This window comes from Neofelis nebulosa, chromosome 4 (genome assembly GCF_028018385.1).
Source record: "Neofelis nebulosa isolate mNeoNeb1 chromosome 4, mNeoNeb1.pri, whole genome shotgun sequence".
In the NCBI taxonomy this organism is placed as follows: domain Eukaryota; kingdom Metazoa; phylum Chordata; class Mammalia; order Carnivora; family Felidae; genus Neofelis; species Neofelis nebulosa.
The window spans coordinates 108,109,567-108,129,675 of NC_080785.1; the positions used below are offsets into that span (position 1 = coordinate 108,109,567).

Sequence of the window (20,109 nt, forward strand, 5' to 3'; positions counted from 1 at the left end):
GTCCCCACGTGTCTCTGGAGGGTGGGAGTCCTCCCCCGTCTCCCAGGGGGGAGGCCCATCTATGTCCAGGATGCCTCACCTGCCCAGAGAATGTGGGCAGTCACGAAGGCGTGGGCCTGGGGATGGGAGTTTCGGGAAGGAACCCCCAGACTCAGGGGCTCTGGATGATCAGCTGCGGAAAGGCATTTGCTGGGGCAGTGGGTCCCCAAAGTCCTTGGCCCCTCACTGTGCCCGGAATGGCCATGCAGCCTCTCCACATTTTCTCCAAAGTCCAGGGACCCGCTGAGTGGGGCCACATGGGAGCGGGGCCCGCAGAGGGGAGGGAGCCGTTCCTGCCATCCACACAGGACACTTAGGCCAGGGCCTGTCATGTGGCCACCTCCCCCACCCCCACTATGGCCACTCAGACCCATAGTGGGCTGGGGAGAGGCTGGCCCCAACTGGATGTCCCCTTAGCTCTGCCTGCCCGGGCCCACGACCAGTTCCCAGACAGCCCAGGCCAGAGCCAAGAATGAGACCCCTCTTTGCATCCCAACCTGCTGCTGGGACCCCTGCCTCCCTGGAAGCTGAGGGCCCTGTCCTCCCTCCTTGGGGACCCAGCACCCACCCAGCTCAGCCTGGAGCTTCTTACACATGCTGCCAGGGGTCTCCCCGGGCAGAGGCATCTCCTGGGTGAGGAGGGGCTCTCCACCTGACCCTCCTGCACTACAATCTCCAGGCCCCGACCCCAGGGTGGGTCACCCCTGCTGCCTCCCCATGTGCCAAGGGCACAGGAAGGGCCCAGCCAAGAAAGACCTAGGACACAGTGCCAATGGCCCCCTGAAAACCAGGACCCTGGGCTCTCAGGGTGGAGAAAGGGGGACAGGTTTGGGGTGGGACCACCTGTGACAGCAGGGAGACCAAGGAACCGGGGACTCAGGTGAGGGGTCACACCAGCACCTGCTGCCCCAAGAGCCAAAGGGCAGCCACCCCAGGCCCCCAGCCCCCCACCCACCAGATCACAAGCACACCAGGACCACGGATGAATCGTTCACATCGCAGTAAACTTCTTTGAAGGTCTCTGAGGGTTTCGACAGGAACGTCGTGTGCAAAACCAAAGGGACCCCCAGGATCCCTCCAGGGACAGGCCCGTGCACCGGCGCCCTGGGGCGCGTCCTTCACAGTAGAGGGTCAGGCCGAGTCCCGGTCCATGCTGCAGCCCAGAGCCTCGATGTCGTTGCTGATGTCCGAAATCATGCGGTCCCACTCGTCCCCTTCCGAGGGCGCAGACTGGTCGTCCGAGCTGCCCGTGGCCCTGTTCCCAGGGCAGGTGCAGGTGGAGGTGGAGCTCAGCGCCCGCCGGTACCTGCCAAAGCTGTCAGTGATGATGCCCCGGCCATCCTTCACCCCGATGGTCTCGAGAAAGTTCTCGAAGTGCTGGCTGTCCTTCTCCGGGATAAAGGGCCGCAAACCTGTGGACACAGGGTTCGCCTGAGGCTCCTGCCCTGCGTCCAGCCCCGCCCCCCTGGCCCAACAGACGCAGAGGGAGCGCCGGCAGGTCCTGGCTCTGCAGCAGGTGGCTGGCCTCCCATCCCTGCCTGGTTCTGGCTGCGGCTGCTCACAGGCCTCTGAGTGCAGAACAGAGGGGGTGGGTGGACCTCCCCCGGCACCTCCCACTCCTCCATGCGAGGACCAGACACAAAGGAACATGGGGGCGGTGGGGGTGTTTGCGGGTAACTGACCCCAGCGGGGAGGCTGGGGGTCGGCGAGAGCTCGGGCTGGATGTGCCAGGTGGCAGCTTGAACAAGCGCACCCTCCCTGGACAGTGGGGGGCAGAGCCCACATCACCGGCTGCCTTCTCCAGGCTCAGGGTTCAGAAGACACAGCCGAGGCGGTCATCCCACAGGGTGTGCATAGTAGGCATGGAGGGCCACATGTCACCCACCCACTGCCTGAGCTCTGGGCCAGCGTCTCAACAAAGGCAGGTCCTTCTACCTGGAAGTGGTGCCTTCGCTTCTCCGCCCAGCGAACTCCTAGTCACCCACCAAAACCCACTCAAGTGCCACCTTCTTGGAGGAAGCCCCCCCACCCCCAGCAGTCGCTCTGACCGCGCACACAGTCCTGGCTTCCTCAGTCTGGCTCCCGTGGGCAGGTCCTGCCAGTCAACGGAAAGAGCCCTCCAGGCCGACCCACCCTGATCCCATCCTCAATGGAGCCTCCCACACTCCAGCCACACCCCTGCGGGACTCACCCAGCAATAGGAACTTGCGGCTGTCCCCATACAGCTGGCGCAGATTGATGCAGAACTCATGCACTGAGGCCCCATCCCGGTACTCATGCAGCAGCGCCGCGAACTGCTGGATCTCCTGCGAGGACAGCTTGGTGCGCAGCTGCCGGGGGAGGGGGGCGGGGATGAGCGGCACTGCCACAAACCCCACAGCCCCTTTCCCTCCACACTCGGCCACAATCCTCCCACACACAAGGCTATGATCCTCCCCACTGCAGTCGCCATCCTCCCACACACACGGCTGTGATCCACACACACAGCCGTGATCCTCCCCCACGCAGCCACGATCCTCCCCAGCACGCGGCCACGGTTCTTCCCCTGTAGCCGCTGTCAACCCCACACTCGGCTGTGCTCCTCCCCACAGCAACCACTGTCCTCTCTCACACACAGCCACAGTCCTCCCCCCTACAGCTGTGGTCCTCCCTCCCACAGCCACAATCCTCCCCCCACACACGGCTGACTTCCTCCACACAGCCGCAGTCCTACCCCACACACAGGTGTGGTCGTCCCACACACACACGACCGCATTCCTCCCCCCTGCAGCCTCTGTCCTCCCACACTCAGCTGCAGTCCTCCTCCCTGCAGCCGCTGTCCTCCCCCACAGTCATGGTCCTCCCCCCTGCAGCCTCTGTCCCCCCCCACACACACAGCCGTGGTTCTCCCCCTCTGCAGCTGCTCTCCTTCACCCCCCCTGCAGCCAATGTCCACCCCCGCAGCCACTGTCCTCCCCCGCCCCCACAGCTGCTGATCCCCCCCCACCCCCTGCCGCCCCACAGCTGCCGTCCTCCTACAGGGAGGGGAACGCTGACCGAGACCCACAAGGAGCCCACCCGGCAGCCCTCCTCTGACCATGAGCGCGCCCTAAGGGTGCGGGCACACAGAGAAGCACACGAGGTCACCAGCAGGGTCCCCTGTCCCTGCTCCCTGCATCCCCCCCCCCCCTCCTTAGGCGCACCGTAAGCATGTAGTCCTGTAGCAGCTCGGTGGCAGTGGCGCTCAGCTCGCTCTCACTGACCGTCTTGGAGTGGGGCGCCGTCTGCATACAGAAGGACAAGGGCGACACGCCGCCTGCGTGCACGCACTCGGGGAAGGAGCTGCAAGGACAGGGGCCATGGGCACGCGGCTCCCCGCCTCTGCCCCACGCACGCGCCCCACTGCGCCCCGCGGGGGCCCAATGACAGCCAGGGGGCGCCCAGCATGGCAGTCCGGGCGGCTGACAGGAGCGAGGGGCAGTGGGTGGGGTACTCACAACGTGCCCACTTCTGTCTCATACGGCTCCTTCACGTCCACCTTGGTGGAAGAGTCGTCTGCAGGGAGTGCGGAAGAGGCTGCGGGTTACATGGGGAGGGGGCACGGAGACCGGCGGCCCAGCACCTGGCAGAAGATGCGGGCCCCTCCTGGGGGGTCCTGAGCCACACCACCTGCTGCAGGTCTGGGCCTGAGCGCAAGGCTCTGGCCTCAGAGGACGCACCAAGCGGGCGCCTGAACAGTGCTCCCCAGTGGCCAAGGATAAGGGAAACGCAACTTGGGGGCGCCAGCAGCGTCCTCGAGGCTGTGTTGCCCCCTTTGGATGAGGAATTGAATCCCAGAGGTCGGACGACCTGCCCCACATCTCACGGCCGCGGTGGGCGGGGGGGGCGGGGGTGCAGAAGCCACAATCAGAGGTGGGTCTGACCCTCAACCTGGACCCAGGGAGCTCCATGCAGGGACAGCTACTCGCCGAGGACAGAGGCGGCCCCCGGGGGCCTGAGACCCTCACACCGGCAGAGCCTGGTGCACAGCAGCTCCTCGGGAAACACTGGACAGATGACCTCAGGTCCGTGTGATGCAGATCATGAGGAACACGGACACCATTATGTGCAGCTGGTGAGCTCTGAGAGGGGCGGATGGGACAAGCAAGGGGCATCCCTGGCAGTGGGAACCAATGGACACCCTTGGTGTGCAAAACACAGATACAGTGAGCCAGCCGTGTGCAGGTGAAGCCCATCCCGTGCTCTAGCGCACCTGAAAATGCTCCACAGATACCAGAGGACGTGGCGGCTTCCAAGTGCCCACCACCCAGGCAGCCTTGGTCCTGGAAGAAGCCCTCACCCCGAGAGCAGCAAGGCCTGGGGGTCCTGCCCCATACCCACCCTCCAGCCCCCCATGCTCCGAGCCCCTTGTGGCCCTCTGTTCAGAGGTCAGTGAAGCAACTGGCTGAGAGAGCGTTCCCTGGCCCCCAGTCATGCAGGATGCCACCAGGCTAGCCAAGGCAGGGGACCTGGCTGCCTTGTCAGGCCACGGATCAACGCCTGACAGCATGGCTGTTTGCCTAGGCCCACGTACCGCTGTGGAGAGACAGGTGGTGGGTGGGTGTCGAGGCCCCGTCAAATATGGCTCGGTCCAGAAAGTCGATGGTGGACTCTGTGTACACAATCTGGAAGACCTGCCCGAGCAGGGAGCACAGCTCCTCAGCAGCAACCTGCAACAAAGCTGGACCCTCCTGGGCGGCTTGCCGGGCACCTGCTTCTCGGGCCCTGGGCCCCCCACCTCTCAGCAGGTCCCCAAGGGGACCAGCCCACGTCCAGAAGGCTCTCTGGACCCGAGGGGCCAGGTGCGTCAGCCGCCAGCCCCCATCTGCTGCCCGGGGCTGCCCAGGTCCCCTTTGCTGCCCGGGGCTCGGGGAGAGCACACAGCTTTACAGGCATGTGGGTCCCGTCGGGGGCAGTTCTGCCCCCGGTCACGGGGTGGTGTCTAGAGGGACCTGCAGTGGGGACAGGCCAGGGACACAGCCCCCTGAGAGCTGCCTGGCTGGAAGGCAGGCAGAGCTGAGGAAGGGCACTGATGAGAGGCTCCTGCGCACCGCGGTCCCCACTAGTCTTACAGACATAAACTAAACTGACGACTACTAAAGAGCTCTCCCAGGCTGCCAGCCCTGAGGCAGCTGGGGGGCCCCAAGCCCACACTCGCCCCTCTCAGGGCACAGCTTGGGGTATGGGAGACCACTGCCCCCATCGGTTTTAGAGAAAAAGGGGTGAGGCCCCTGGAATAAAAAAGCAGCACAGCCTGAAGGCACCAGACTCAGTGTAGCTGGCAGGAGCCTAAGCAGGGCAGTGGGCCGGCATGTGGGAGGAGCCTGGATTGGGATGTGGGAGGGGCCTGGGTCATGGATGTAGGCAGGTTGTGGGAGGGACCAGGGCAGGTTGTGGGAAGGGCGTGGGCCGGCATGTGGGAGAAACCTGGATCGGGGATGTGGGAGGGGCCTGGGTCATGGATGTAGGTAGGACTTGGGCAGGTTGTGGGAGGGGCCTGGGCCGGCACGTGGGAGGAGCCTGGGTCAGGGTGTGGGCGGGGTCTAGACAGGGGTATGAGCAGAATCTGGATCAGGGTGTGGGCGGACCCTAGGTTGCAGCGTGGGAAGAGTCTAGGTCAGGGTGTGGGCAGAGCCTGCTCAGGGTGTGTGAGGAGCCCCCGGGGTCGGAGGAGTGTAGGAGAAGCCTGGGTCAGGGTGTGGACAGGGCCTGGGTGGGGGGCATCTGGGAGGAGCCTGGTTAGGGTGTGGGAGGGGTCAGAGTCTGGGTTGGGGCGGGGCCTGGGTTGTGGGCGGGGCCTGGGCCAGCTCTAGGAGGCTCAGGGACCTGGTGGGGACAGGTCTAAGTGCCAGGGCCCATCCTCTACCCACCTTGCTCTCGGTCGCCAGGATGACCAGGCAGCACGCCTCCACAGGCCCCACTCCGCTCTCTGACAGGGAGACTGTGGTGAGGCCTCTGGAACTTTCTGCACACAGACTCTGGCTGGGGGAGATGCCAGGGTCCTGGGCTGGGAAGCAACGTTGCAGCAGGTTAGGGCAGGTGTGGAAGCTCAAGAGCAGGCTATGGGCAGCCCCTACCTGGCTCAGGTGAGGGACAGGCCTGCCCCGGGTATGCCCCTCCCTCACCCCCTCTAAACAAAGCGGGTAACAGGTGAGACACGCCTTCACCCTGGGCCGTTGCTCGGCCACTGCTCACTGAGAATCAGCACCCTGCAGGACCTCCTGGCATCCCCGCTACCGATGACGCAAGCACCTTAGGCTGAGACACGAAATTGCCAATATTCGGCTGCTTTGGATCCACACGAAGAAGGTATTCCCGGGGTTCTATTCACAGCGTCACTGAACCGTGGGCATGAACACAACTCCGACAGGAGACGGGGAAAGTGAGGCACGGGGGCCGGAAGGGCCGGGCCCAAGGGCATGAGAGGAGCAGAGGCCAGGAGGGGGCCTGGCCCGCACACGCTCCCGCCCACATTTCTAACACCCCACACAGCACCTCCCCAAAGGTGCCCTGGGGCAGACGCAGTGGGGAGGCCCCCATTGGGCGGCCCGGGAGCAGGAATGGGAGGTGGAGCCTCCCTGATGCTGGGGTGTCTGGGGGCAAGCCCACCTCACCATGGAGGACACCCAAGACTCACACGTGGCCTGACACGGGAACCAGGCAGGAGCCACAGTCGGGACACCTGTGCCCACAGAGACTGGGGCCCTGTAGGGCGGGCAGCACCCCATGTGGGGCCAAGACCCACAAACGCCACAGTGAGACCCCAGGGCCGCACAGCCCCATGTCGGCACCAGGCACTGCGCACGTCCAATGTGACAAGTCCACCCTGTGGTGCGCATGGAATGTGAATGACACACAGGGTCTCGGGAAGTACGGAGAAGAACACGTGATGTCTTAATGATGGTTGAACTGGTGACATGCCAGCACCACATCTGGGACACAAAGGACATCTATTTCCCTTGCTTGCTGTCACTGCTGTGGCTACGAGGACAGTCTAAGTAGCTCCATGGCCATTCCCAGGGACGCAGGGTGTACGGCCCCACAGTCAGGTCCAGTGCGCGTGTGCGGTCTCCGACAAGCCCACGTCTGGCCGCCAGCAGCATCCCCACCAGCCGTCCCACAGCTGCTGCCTCAGATCCCCACCGACCTTCACACATCCACAGAAACCCCTCCACGAGACTGCGCAGTCCGCTCCAGCCCGGTGAGCCTGGACATCTGGCCCCCGCCCTCCGAGCCGGGCCTGCCACGCGCGGAAGCCCCCACAGCCAGACGTGACCCCCACGCGCCCCTCCCAGCACCTGCGAACCCTGGACCCAAAGAGGCATCCAGAGGCGCTGCACGCGGTAGGCACTTAACAAATGTCAGCTGCCCGTGCCAGCGTGCTGAGGGCCGCTCTGCTCAGGACCTCGTACACAGCATGCCTGGCGCACACAGGAGCCTCGCGGATGTGCAGGCTCACGGTCTTGGGCCTTTGCTGCAGGGCCAGCCACTAAAATGACGAAGATGCCCAGGACACACGGACTCATTCTCTTCCTTCAACTCGAAAGCTCTCAAGTTTTCGTCTCACTTTGCCAAGTGTTGGAGTTCGCTCTCTCCCTTTAGAAAAATCCATTCCCCATTTCCTAGCAATTGGCTCTAATGATGAACACAGATGAATGTCCCGCAACACAAGAAACCAGGGGGGCCCGGCTGCCCACCCAGCAGGCTCAACACTGGCAGGCGCTGCTCAGAGGCCGGTCTTCCCACCGCTTGTTGTCCCTCAGGATGCCGCAGACCTCGGGCCTCCCGCGGGACTGTCTGTCCCCAGGCAGGGAAACGGGCGGCCACAGCGGCACCAGGCAGCAGTGGCGGGAGCACTTCCAGCGCCATTTCCTAGGCCAGCCAGCCCCCCCCATCTCCCCCCTGGCCCTCCGCCAGTCCCGCAACCTCTGTGCTCTGGTGGTTCATCCGTGAAGCGGGAGAACGGGATCTTCCTCACAGCTTATGTGGAGAGTGCACAAGATGATCCGGGGCCCACACTTTCTACTAGTTTGAGCCACACCAAACCGCCATTTTTATAAATTAAAATGGTTACGTATGGTAAGTTTTGCATCATTCAACCTGAAATAATGCCCATCATTAAACATCAGACGCTCAGCTAAGGCAAGAATAAGCAGATGACAGAGGGGACCTCGATGCACAGTGTGTCATCAGGGGTGTGAGTATGAATGTGCCTGATGTGTGGGGTGTGTGGTGTGAACCTGTAAGGTGTCTGTGATATGTTTGGTGTGTGTGTGTCGTGTGAACGTGTCTGGTGTGTGTGCGAGTATATGTAGTGTGTGAGTGTGTGGTGTGAACGTGTGTGGCATCTGCGGGAATGTCTGTGGTGTGGATGTGCATGGTGTGAATGTGGTGTGAACGTGTGTGGTGTGAATGTGTGGTGGGAACGTGTGTGATGTGCAGTGTGTGCAGGAGTGCTAAGCCACAGCCGCACAAGCAGAGGGCCTGCCTGTCACTCTCAGGGCAGCCCCCACAAGCTGCTGCAGGTACCGTGTGGTGGCCCCACAGTAGGCCTCCTGGATTCATGGCGGTAACCTCCCGACTGTCCTCGAGAGCCGCCCACGCTCAGGGGCGTGTGTGAGAAGCCTCACCAGGACCCGGTCTCTTAAGAAAATCTCTCAGATGCCCCACGAACCGCCAACCTCGGGCAGAAAAACAACGTTCCGCCCACACTGCCTAAAGTGTGCTCTGGGTGAACCACCTGGCCCCCCGCAGGCCCTGCTCCCAGGCCCCCTGGAAATGAATGGCTCCAGGACCCCACCGGCCCCCAGAGCACCCAAAGGAGCCCAGGACATCGGTACCGTGGCGCCAACCTCAGATTTCCCCGAGGGGCACAGCTCAAGCAAGACCGTGACTTCTTCCTCATGTCTCAGGGACTGGGTACCAGGCAGAGGCTGCGGCCCCTGGTGGGCGGCCCATGGGGAGAGCCCAGCAGGCAACACTGGGCGCCCATCCCCGGAAGAGGGGTGGGCTAGGTGCAGGGGGCCCACCCCCTGGGGGCGGGTCTTAGAGCCCTCCTGACTCCTACAAGGACACGCGCAGAACGTCTCAAGGACCTGGAGCTCCGTGACGGTGCGGTCTCACCTCTGCACCCAGCTTTGAGAAGCCATGGCCAAAGGCAGAGCCCAAATACTTGGAGGGCTGAGCTGAGGCGCACTTCGTGGCTGTACCGCACCCGCACACCTAGAGGACACTCCAGTGTCCCAGAGGGGGCAGCACCAGGCACAGCGGCAGGCCCACGGACCCCCAGGGAGAGGGGCCGGCTCAGCACCTCTTTCTCCTGGCCTCCCGGGTCACTGACCTCCGGCCGAAGCTGACCTCAGAGCTAGCAGGGCAGGCCGGAGCAGCAACCCGACGCCGGAGGCACCGTCTCCAGGGCTCCATTGGATTCCCAGACTCACTACCGAGGACCAGGCCGCGGGCTGCGCCCGACAAGGACCCCTTGGCCCCACCTCCCAGGTCCATACCTGTCTTCAGGACCACCAGGTGCGAGGCGTCGTCCCGCACGTAGGACACGGCGGCGATGTCATGGATGGGGACCCTGAGGATGGTGTCTTCCCCGTCCCGCCAGGCCAGCTTGACATTGTAGGCAGACAGGCTGATCACAGCGTCGTGCTCCTGGGTCAGGTGTCCGGGGAGCTGGTGGGCTCTCTGGAAGGTACCACAGCATCAGAAGCGCAGGCCCGGCTGTGGCCCCAGGAGCCCCACGGCGTGTAGAGGCCGGGACTCGCCCTACAGCATAGCCACGCGTGCTCCAGGAGCTCTGTGGCTTCTGGAGCTGCCTGGGTTCAGACTACAGCGTGTGCTTTACCTATCTTGGAAATGTGATTTCCAGAAACAGCCCCAGGCCACAAGGAAGAATAAAGTTCATGTTTGGACAGAAACAGTCTTTATGGCCAAGAGCCAAGCGCACCCATAACATGACGGGACAGGGCCATCGCTCACGGCCACAGAGGCCCAGTGTCAGAGGACCAAGAGCTGGTGTCACAGTATGAGGGTCAGAGGCCAGAGCTAGGAGCTGGAGCAGAGGGAGGGTCAGAGGTCAGGGTCAGGGGGATGGGGTTACCTTTGCATTGTCTATGAAATGCAGGATTTCGGTCCTACTGGAGGGATTCAGGTATCCTGGTATGGACGTTAACTGACCTAAGTACTGAGAGAAAGCGAGGAGAGAAGCCGCTGTGAGGAAGGGAAAGGAAGGGAAGATCAGCCGGCGTGGATATGCAGAGGGCACAGCCCGGCCTCCACCTTCCGCCACCAGGCCTGCTGGCCCGGCTCGGGGCGGAGGCCCCCCGAGGAAGCACACCCTGAGCTCCTGGGGAAACCCTGTTGGCGGAGGAGACGCTCCCACACACCCCGCCGTCCTGCACTCTGAGCAGAGCGTTCTGTTCTCCGTGACAAGGGCCTTCCCGCAAGGAGAACTCGCTTCCTAGCACCAGAGCCACCAGGGACAGGAACCCCCGACTCCGGCCCCCAGCCTTCTCTCCGGAAGAGGAAGCAAAGTGAGAGGCATGTGTGGCCGTGGCAGCACAGGGGCACAGGCTCGCGGGAGGGTGCAGGCAGACCAGCCACGGGATGAGAGTGCACCCCGCCCCCACACATCGACCTCCAGCCAGATCAACACGCAACCTCACACGCATGGCGTGTCTACCTCCGTTCCTTCTACCTGATACATCCTGTCCAGCTTCCAACAAAAAGTCACGGGGCACGCTGAGAGGCAGAAACACTGTTTGAACGGACAGGGCAAGCATCAGAGCCAGATGCAGACGCGCCAGAGCTGTTCTCAGGAACCGCCAGACCCAGAGCTCAAAGCAGCGTGCCTGGTACGCTAAGGGCTCCGACAGAAAAAGTGGACATCGCTCATCATGGGTGATGTGAGCAGAGACACGGAAATTCCAAATATGCATCAATGGGAAACATGGACGATCAAAAACACCACGACAGGGGCACCTGGGTGGCGTAGTCGGTTAAGCGTCCGACTTCAGCCAGGTCACGATCTCGCGGTCTGTGAGTTCGAGCCCCGCATCAGGCTCTGGGCTGATGGCTCGGAGCCTGGAGCCTGTTTCCGATTCTGTGTCTCCCTCTCTCTCTGCCCCTCCCCTGTTCATGCTCTGTCTCTCTCTGTCCCAAAAATAAAATAAAAAAAAAAAAAAAAAAAAAAAAAGAGAGAGAGAGATGGGGCGCCTGGGTGGCGCAGTCGGTTAAGCGTCCGACTTCAGCCAGGTCACGATCTCGCGGTCCGTGAGTTCGAGCCCCGCGTCGGGCTCTGGGCTGATGGCTCGGAGCCTGGAGCCTGTTTCCGATTCTGTGTCTCCCTCTCTCTCTGCCCCTCCCCTGTTCATGCTCTGTCTCTCTCTGTCCCAAAAATAAATAAAAACACCACGACAGAGATGAGGACCAAAGAGCGCCTTTGACAGACACATCAGCAGGCTGGACACGGCCACGGGAAGAATCGGTGAGCGTGGAGGTGTGTCAGCCAGAACGCAGAAAAAGAGGCCGAAGCATGAAGAAGATGGGACAGGATATCAAAAAACGGTACGAAAATGACAAGAGGTGCACCATACATGTCGCGGGACCACCAGGAGAAGAAGAGAAAGAAGAAATATCTGACGCCGGAACGACCCCCACACCAAACCACAGACTCGGAAAGCTCAGGGAACACCAAGCAGGACGTAGAGGGAGAAGAGAGGAGCGAGATAAAAGAAAAACCCTACACCTCGGCATTTCATATTCACCCCATAAAAAATCAAGGACAAAGAGAAGAACTTAAAGTAAGCCATGGGAGAACAGTACATCCCTACCGAGGAACAGGCCAAGGAAGGACATCAGACTTCTCCAGATACCAGGCCCACAGGAGAGGAATGAAACACTCAGGTGTGGAAAGAATCCCATCAACCTACAACTCTGTATCCACTGAGCCTGTCCCTTGAAGCAAAGGGGAAAAAAAAACCTGTCTCCAACAAACAAAATTGGAGGGATGTAATGGTTACCTGGCAAGAGACGTTAAAAGAATGTATTCAGAGAGTTCAAATAAAATCAGAGAAGGCAGAAAAAGAATAGAAGGCCAAAAACCAAAACAGAGAAAAGAAGCAAAGAACAAGGGCAGTGAATATACACAGCTACAAATATGATAGACACGAATCCAAGTGTCAGAATCATCACTTTAAATGTGACAGTTTGCATATACCGATTAAAAGACAAAGACTGTCAGACTCAATACAAAATTCAAGACCCAGGAATGCCTGGCTGGCTCCGTTGGTAGAACATGTAACTTTTGATCTTGGGGTCATGAGTTCAAGCCCCAATTGGACACAGAGCTTGCTAAAAATAAAATTTTAATTCAAGACCCAACTCTAAGTTGACTACAAGAAATCCCCTTTAAAGAAGGGCCTTAGGGGGGCGCCTGGGTGGCGCAGTCGGTTGAGCGTCCGACTTCAGCCAGGTCACGATCTCGCGGTCCGTGAGTTCGAGCCCCGCGTCAGGCTCTGGGCCGATGGCTCGGAGCCTGGAGCCTGTTTCCGATTCTGTGTCTCCCTCTCTCTCTGCCCCTCCCCCGTTCATGCTCTGTCTCTCTCTGTCCCAAAAATAAATTAAAAAAAAAAAAAAAAAAAAAAAAAAAAGAAGGGCCTTAGGGGGTGCCTGGGTGGCTCAGTCAGTTGGGTGTCCGACTTCAGCTCAGGGTCATGATCTCGCGGTCTGGTCTGTGAGTTCAGGCCCCGCATCAGGCTCTGTGCTGACAGCTTGGAGCCTGGAGCCTGCTTCTGATTCTGTGTCTCCCTCTCTCTCTGCCCCTCCCCTGCTCTATCTCTCTCTCAAAAATAAACGTTAAAAAAAAAAAATTTAAGAGGGGCCTTGGGGGGGCCTCTGGGTAGCTCAGTCAGTTAAGTGACCAACTTTAGCTTGAGTCATGATCTCACGGTACATGGGTTCAAGCCCCACATCAGGTTCTGTGCTGACAGCACAGAGTCTGCTTCACTCCTTCTCTCTCCCTCTCTCTCTGCCCCACCCCAGCTTGTGCTCTCTCAAAAAAAAAAAAAAAAAAAAAAAGTAAAACACAAAGGGGCCTTGGGTGGCTCAGTTGGTTGGGCATCCAACACTTGATTTTGGCTCAGGTCATGATCCCAGGGTCATGGGATCAAGCTCCATGCCTTAAGATCCTCTCCCTGCCCACCCCCTAACCCCCACCACTCCTCTCCCTGGTTTGTGCGCACACAGTCTAAAAAAAAAAAAAAAAATTTTTTTTAAGTGGGGCCTTACATAATGAAAACAGTTCTCTAAGAAGATGTGGCAATCCTTAACATATACGTACCCAACAACAGAGCATCAAAATACACAGGGTAAAAACTAAGAACTGCAAGGAGAAATAAATGAATCTACAACTGTAACCAGAGGCTTCAACCCCCTCTCTATCAGAAATGGAAAGACTCAACAGGCAGAAAATCAGTGAGGACACAGGTGAACTCAACACCCTCAATCAACAGGATATAACTGGTATCTACAGACGACTTCAACGGACAGCTGTAGAGCACACATTTTTCCTAAGCTCACGTGAACATTCACCAAGGGGCAGCACATTCTGGGCCATCAAATACACCTTAAATTTAAAAGACTACAAACCGCACACAGTATGTTCTCAAATCACAATGAAATTCTTTGCAAGACCCAACTATCAAAATTCACCTAAAGAGAAATGGATAATCTGAATAGGCATAATAGATCTATTACAGTAATTGATTCAATTTAAAACCTTCTAAAACAGAAAGCACCAGGCCCAGACACGTTCACGAGTGAATCCTAGCACACGCTGAAGGAAGAAATGATACCAACACTCTATAATCTCTTCTGGAAAATAAAACCAGAGAAAACATTTCCTAACCCATTCTATGAGGTGGCATTACCCTAGTATCAAAATCAAAGATCCTACAAGAAAAGAAAAACTACACATCAGTATTTCTCATAAACATAAATGCAAAAATCCTCAATAAAATATTAGCAAATTGAATCCAACAAGGTATAAAGATAATTACGCACAATGACTAAGTGGCATTTATCCAAGGTAGGCAAGGCTGATTCCAAATTCAGAAATAAATTAATGTAATCCATCACACATCAACAGACTAAACAGAAAATCATATGATCATATCAACAGACACAGAAAAAACCTTTGGCAACATCCAACACCCGTTCGTGACAAAAACACTCATCAAAGGAGGAACAGAAAGAAACTTCCTCAACCTGATACAGAGCATGAACAAAAACCTTACAGCTATCATCATAACTAACGGTGACATGCTTGAACATCACTTACAACAGGAAAAAGACACGGATGTCCCCTCTCACCACTGCTTTTCAACGCTGTATTGGAAGTCCTAGCTAAGGCAACGAGACAAGAAAAGGAAATTAGAGGCACAGACTGGGAAAGAAAAAATCAAACTGTGTTTATATGCAGAGCCCTCTCTGACCGGGGAACCGAGCAGGTAGGTTACTCTGAAGATCACCAAGCGCGAGCAAGGTAAACACGGAGTCACTGAGCACGAGCAAGATAAACACGGAGGCTCAGGCTGGTCTGCCCAGGGCTATGCCAGGCAATCACCTGCTCACCTCCCCTCGAGGAGGAAACTGGTGGAAATGCGCACCGCACACAGCAGCAGGTGCAAGTCAAGCGGACTAAACTTCAGAAAAGCTGCTTTCAACAGCTGTCTGCAGGTGCCAGGCAGCTCTGCAGGGAGACACACACTTGTTCTAAAATGTTTTAGGGGAGACCGGGCGGCTCAGCCGGTTAAGGGTCCGACTTCGGCTCAGGTCATGATCTCACGGTTTGTGAGTTCGAGCCCCGCATCGGGCTCTGTGCTGACAGCTCCAAGCCTGGAGCCTGCTTTGGATTCTGCCTCCTCTCTCTGCCCCTCCCCCGCTCGTGCTCTGTCTCTCAAAAATAAACAAACATTTAAAAAAATTTAAAAACAAAACAAAACAATGCTGTGCTGGCAAGGACGTGCAGGACTGGAGCCCTGTGCACTGTTGGTGGGAAATGGTGTGGCTGCTGGGGAAAACTGTGTGTTGGCTCCTCAAGAAATGAAAAATCAAATCACAGTATTCCACTCCCGGGTCTACACCCACAAGACTGGAGAGCAGGATCTCAAAAAGATACGCACACCCACGTCCACAGCAGCACGAACCACAGAGCTTCAGGCTGGAGGCAACACGGAGTCTATCCACGCAATGGAAAGTGAGTTAGCCTAAGAAGGAAGGTGCACCCCGGGACACCTGGGGGCTCGGTCAGTTAGCATCCAACTCGTTTTTGGCTCAGGTCATCATCTCAGGGTTTCGTGAGTTCGAGCCCTGTGTCAGACTCTGTGCTGACAGCGCAGGGCCTGCTTGGGATTCTCTGCCCCCCTCTCTCTCTGCCCCTCCCCTGATCATGCTCTCTCTCTCTCTCTCTCTCTCAAAAATAAATAAACAACAACAAAAGAAAACAAAACAAGGAAGGAAATCGTGCCATAAGGTGCAGGGTGGACTGTGAGGACACTACGCCAGGTGACATAAGCCAGTCACAAAAAAAACAAACGCTGTGTGATGCCACTTAGATGAGGCACTCGGAGCGGTCAGAACCACAGAGACAGAAGACACAACGGGGGCTCCCTGGGGCTGGGGCAGGGGAGCGGGGAGGTGCTGTGTGGGGACAGCTTCAGGTTTACGAGAGGACAGAGTGACGGAGCCGGACGGTGGCGGCAGCTGCGGAGCGGCGTGGATGTACTCAATCCTCTGAACTGTGTGCTCATAGACGGCTGAGGTGGGAGACTTCGTTATGTACATTTTAACACAACGGAGCCACAGCAGAGACTTGAGCAGACATTTGTCCCCGTGTTCACAGCAGCGCTATTCACAACGGTCAGACAAGACGGACACCACCCACTGCCCTGCTGGATGAGGGGTAATAAGTAAAATGTGCGTATACACGCCGGCACGCACCCAGCCATGAGGAGAGACTCTGACACCTCCAACAACACAGCCACAACTGGGGGACGTGGCGCCGGGTGGACCGAGCCAGACACGGAGGGACACACACTGCAAGGTTCCACGTGTCAGAGGTCCCACAGCAGAATGGGGGGTGCCGGGGGCCGGGAAGCTGGGGTTCCACGGGGACGGAGCTTCAGTTTGGGGAGATGAGAACGTTCCAGACACAGATGGTGGCAGGGGCTGCACATAAACGTGAGTGTCCTTTGTGCCACCAAAACACACACTCAAACGTGGTTAATGTGACAAATTTTGTCGTGTATGTTTTACCAGGATAAAAAATGACCACGTTAACTTTACTCACTTCATTTGCTAGAAATGTCTCGAATCACCATCAACATGATACTGGGTGTTAACTAGCACTCCTAGCTTCAGTGCTTGGCTGAAGTGAACGTGTCCCAGTTCTGCGTGTGCGGGATATCGCGGGGACTGCCCTGCTTCCCTGCAGCCGCGGGGGGGCGGCGGGGGGGGAGGCGGGGGGCGGGGACAACGCCGCCCATATCCTCCCTTCCTCTTAGCGCCACCAAGCTTCAGACTCAGGCCAGCGGATCTCCAAAGAGAAGTCTACTTCCTTCATAGGTGAGTCCTCATTCGAGATCTTCTTCGCGGTCGAGTGGGTCTTGGTGAAACAGGGTGGCCTGGCCAGTTCTCACCACACCCTTCCCAAGGTCCTGCAAGGTCCCTGGCCACCCCTGCAGGCCTGGCAGCTGGCCCACACCCACAGCACACCCAGGGTGCCACCACAGCAGGGCCAAGATGATGAAGCATGACAGACCGAGGGGACGTCTGACTGGCAGTCATGTGCCCGGTGGCCTGGCACCAGCGAGGGGCAAGATGATAGAGCCAGGCCGTGTCGGGCACCGCTGACCCCACCGCCTTCCCACCACCCTCACGGGGACCACAGCGGTGTGCTGGCAAGCTCACGCTCCAGACATGGAAGGTGCTTCCAAAACTCCCTGCCGAGGGGACACAATACAAGTCCATTTGCAGCTGACCCCAGGCTGGCCTCTTGACGACGTCCACCCCGTGCGGGACTCGATCAGCGATACCCCATGGCAGGCGGGGCCGGCCTGGCGGGAGGGCAGGGCTTTCATACGGGGAGGGGGACACAGGGAGGTGCACGTGGGGACCTAAATGTCTTCTCGATGCCCCAGGCCTGCAGAAGTGGCCCATCCCCACTTGTCGGAAGACAGACAACCCCCCCCCCCCAACACACACGCACACACAGGCATGTACACACCCCCTGCTGGGCAACGACACTCAGGCCTCAAATGGGATGGGCACGTTTCACTACCCTTCACCCTTCCCAGGGTCTGGCCTCAGTCAGATCTCAACAGAACACGTCTAGAGACTGAACGCTGACGGGCTATGGGCCTCTCCCCACGGCACAAACGCCACTGGTCCGGCTGTCAGCGGCTCAGCAAGAGTGAGGGCCGCACTCAATGCAGGGGACATTGCACCGTGGCTGTGGTGGCCAGGGCCCCCATGTAAGAGGGACCCCCAGGCTGCTGCTATCCCCGCCCCTTGGGAGGGCCAGGTGGACACCCAGCTTTGGAAGGTGCGCTGGAATGGAGGCAGTGGCACCACGAGGGGCTCCGTGAAGGTGCAGGTGACCGCATGAGACACCCTGGAGCGAGGGGACGACGGGACTCAGGGAGCAGAGTCAGACAGCACCAAGCAGCTGGGGATGTAAAGCCGGGGCACCACCTAGCGCACACGCACAGCACACAGACAAGGACCACACAGAGGGCGTGAGCCGCTTCCAGACCAGAAGCGGGGCCAGAGCAGACGCAGTCCCAGGAGAAGGCGCCCACAGTACAGGCAGACTCGCCACACCCCTGGGCACCCCGGGGCACCCTGGGGAACAGGAAACCCTTCACAGGTTTGGAAAGGCAAGTCTGGGACACCGCACAGGGGCCGGGCCCAGGTGAGCACAGGGTGCAACCTCAGGGTCCAGACCCACGTCCCCTGTGCCACGGGCAAGCAGGAGCTGCTGGCACACAAACGGCCGCACGGAAGCCCCTGGAATTCATCCCACAGCTGTCCCTGGCCACAGTACCAAAGCAAGAACAGGTCGCTGCCACTCGCAAAAGCAGAGAAGTGCTGCCCTCCAGGCCCTACATGGCTCCAGGATACTGGGCCCCGCCTTGTGCCCAGCTCCTGCAAAACCACTGGTGCCTGGTACGTGGCTATGGCCGTGGCCCGCACAAGTGAACCGGACAGACTCTCTGTGAGAGCTGAGCCCAGCTCGGCACCAGCTGGCAGCTGCTCTTTGGGCAAACACATCCCATGCCCAAGCACGATCACGGTCTTACCGCAGAGCCCCGGGACCCCATAGACGCGCGGGGCTCCCCTTAGCTCACCCTATGGCCTCGCGATGCCCACATGCAGCTGACGGAAGGCGGAGGCTCTAGCTTGGCTCAAGTACCCGGGAACATGCCAGCACACAGCAGTCCTCATCACAGCGGCAGACTCTGTGGTCCCGAAAGGCGCCGTCCCGCGAGGGAGCCAAGTCAGCCCTGGCATGTGGCCCAGGGACAGGTTCGTGTCAGCCGGCCCTGCCCATTCCAAGTGACATTTTGTACATACAGGTGCGGGCTTGGGCTGTGGCTCCCTCGGAAAACTGAGCCAGCCCCTCATCCCTTCACAAAGGAAGTTGTCCCCTTCATTCTTCCCGGGAGACACCGTGTGGAACTGGTGTCGATTCTCCAAACGCCGGAGAGAGCACTCCAGGGAGAGCACGGGGGCCTGGAGGCTTCTGGATGGAAGGTTCTGGATGGGCCGCTGAGCATGGTCACTAGGTACAGCGCAATTCAAACCACCCTGTCCTCCTGCTACATGTGGCGGGGCTCAAGGAGGCGGTCCACCTGCTGGCCGCCATCTTTTCCACCTTGACCCTGGGCCCCGTGGCTGCTGTCCTCTGTTCTCCCTGTGGACAACGTGGTCCTCCCCGTCCCTGCTCATCAGAAGTTCCCTGATGACGTGTGGGTGTGAACCACTCGTGCTGTGCTTGGCTTCTCAAATCTCTAGGTTTGTCTTTTGCCCCAAACAGCTTCTCGGTGCCCCCTCCAGGACTCTAACGACACCCACACTGGGAAGTGTGCTCTGGTCCCACAGAGGCCATCCAGGGCGCTCCTCTTTCCCACTGGGCAATGAAGGGCGCTCCGGCTCCCCCAGGGCCCCCAGACACCCTAGTGTCCCCTGGGTTCATTGGGGGCGAAAGTCCCTGTTCCCAGGGAGGGCACGGGCCCCCATTCACCCTTGTTCGGTGGCGGGGCAGAGCTGGGGCCTCAGGCTTTCCCACCATGTTTGTTCTTAGACATTGTCTGTCCTGCTAGACCATCGCCTTCCTGGTCTTCAGGCCAGAGGGAGCGGCTTCTGTTGGGGTGTGTCCACACCTGTGGGTGTCTCTGGGTTGCCAGCCTCTTTGGCTCCAAGCCTGGGATACAGGTGGAGAGAGAGATACCAGGGGCCTCCTGTCGGGCCCACAGGCCCCTGGGGCTCTGCCCTCTGCCAACCTTGCAGAGCTTTCTCACTGTCACTGCACGGATGACGCCCAGGACTTCAGTCGTCATGGTAAGAGGGACAAGGACGTGCAGCAGAAATCCCTAACCTTACTCTGTGGTTTAATGCAGGCCACCTTCCCCAGCACCTGTTCTGCCCTCCTCACGTGGCTCCGACTCTTCCCAGTTCTTCCTGCAACCACACAAAACCAGCCTGTCCCTTGTCCCAGTGCTGCCGCGGCCAGTCCACACACTCTCACAGGGGTCTGGGCTCCTGCCTGGGCTGGAGCCTAGGCTCTGGGCCCACATCTCCACCCTCACACTGTGTCCCCTCCCAACGGGGGCCCGTGTCCCGCGAGGTCACACTGGCGGCTGGCACAGGTCCCACTTCACGGTCCGGAGGCCACCTCTCCTCCTCCACACCTGATGGGCCTCCTGGACCGACCTCTCATCTCCTCTGGCTCCCTTTCCGTCTCCTGTTGACAACCTTCCTATCTCT

General features: G+C 59.1%; 1 protein-coding gene across 5 annotated transcripts in view; it reads right to left on the reverse strand.

Moving 5' to 3' along the window:
- Nucleotides 1-1,022: 1,022 nt before the first annotated feature.
- CCM2 (CCM2 scaffold protein) overlaps nt 1,023-20,109 on the reverse strand; it is a 42,463-nt gene continuing 23,376 nt past the window's right edge. For 3 of the 5 annotated variants that reach the window (XM_058725644.1, XM_058725641.1, XM_058725642.1), the window contains 8 exons: nt 10,163-10,246; nt 9,564-9,747; nt 5,928-6,064; nt 4,592-4,727; nt 3,516-3,573; nt 3,222-3,360; nt 2,231-2,369; nt 1,023-1,451 (listed from right to left, as the gene is read on the reverse strand). In XM_058725644.1, coding sequence (XP_058581627.1) covers nt 1,171-1,451; nt 2,231-2,369; nt 3,222-3,360; nt 3,516-3,573; nt 4,592-4,727; nt 5,928-6,064; nt 9,564-9,747; nt 10,163-10,246 — 1,158 coding nt within the window. In that variant the 3' untranslated portion in view covers nt 1,023-1,170. Of the gene's footprint in view, nt 1,452-2,230; nt 2,370-3,221; nt 3,361-3,515; nt 3,574-4,591; nt 4,728-5,927; nt 6,065-9,563; nt 9,748-10,162; nt 10,247-18,470; nt 19,804-20,109 lie in introns of all 5 variants that reach the window. The other 2 variants (XM_058725646.1, XM_058725643.1) reach the window with 2 other exon arrangements.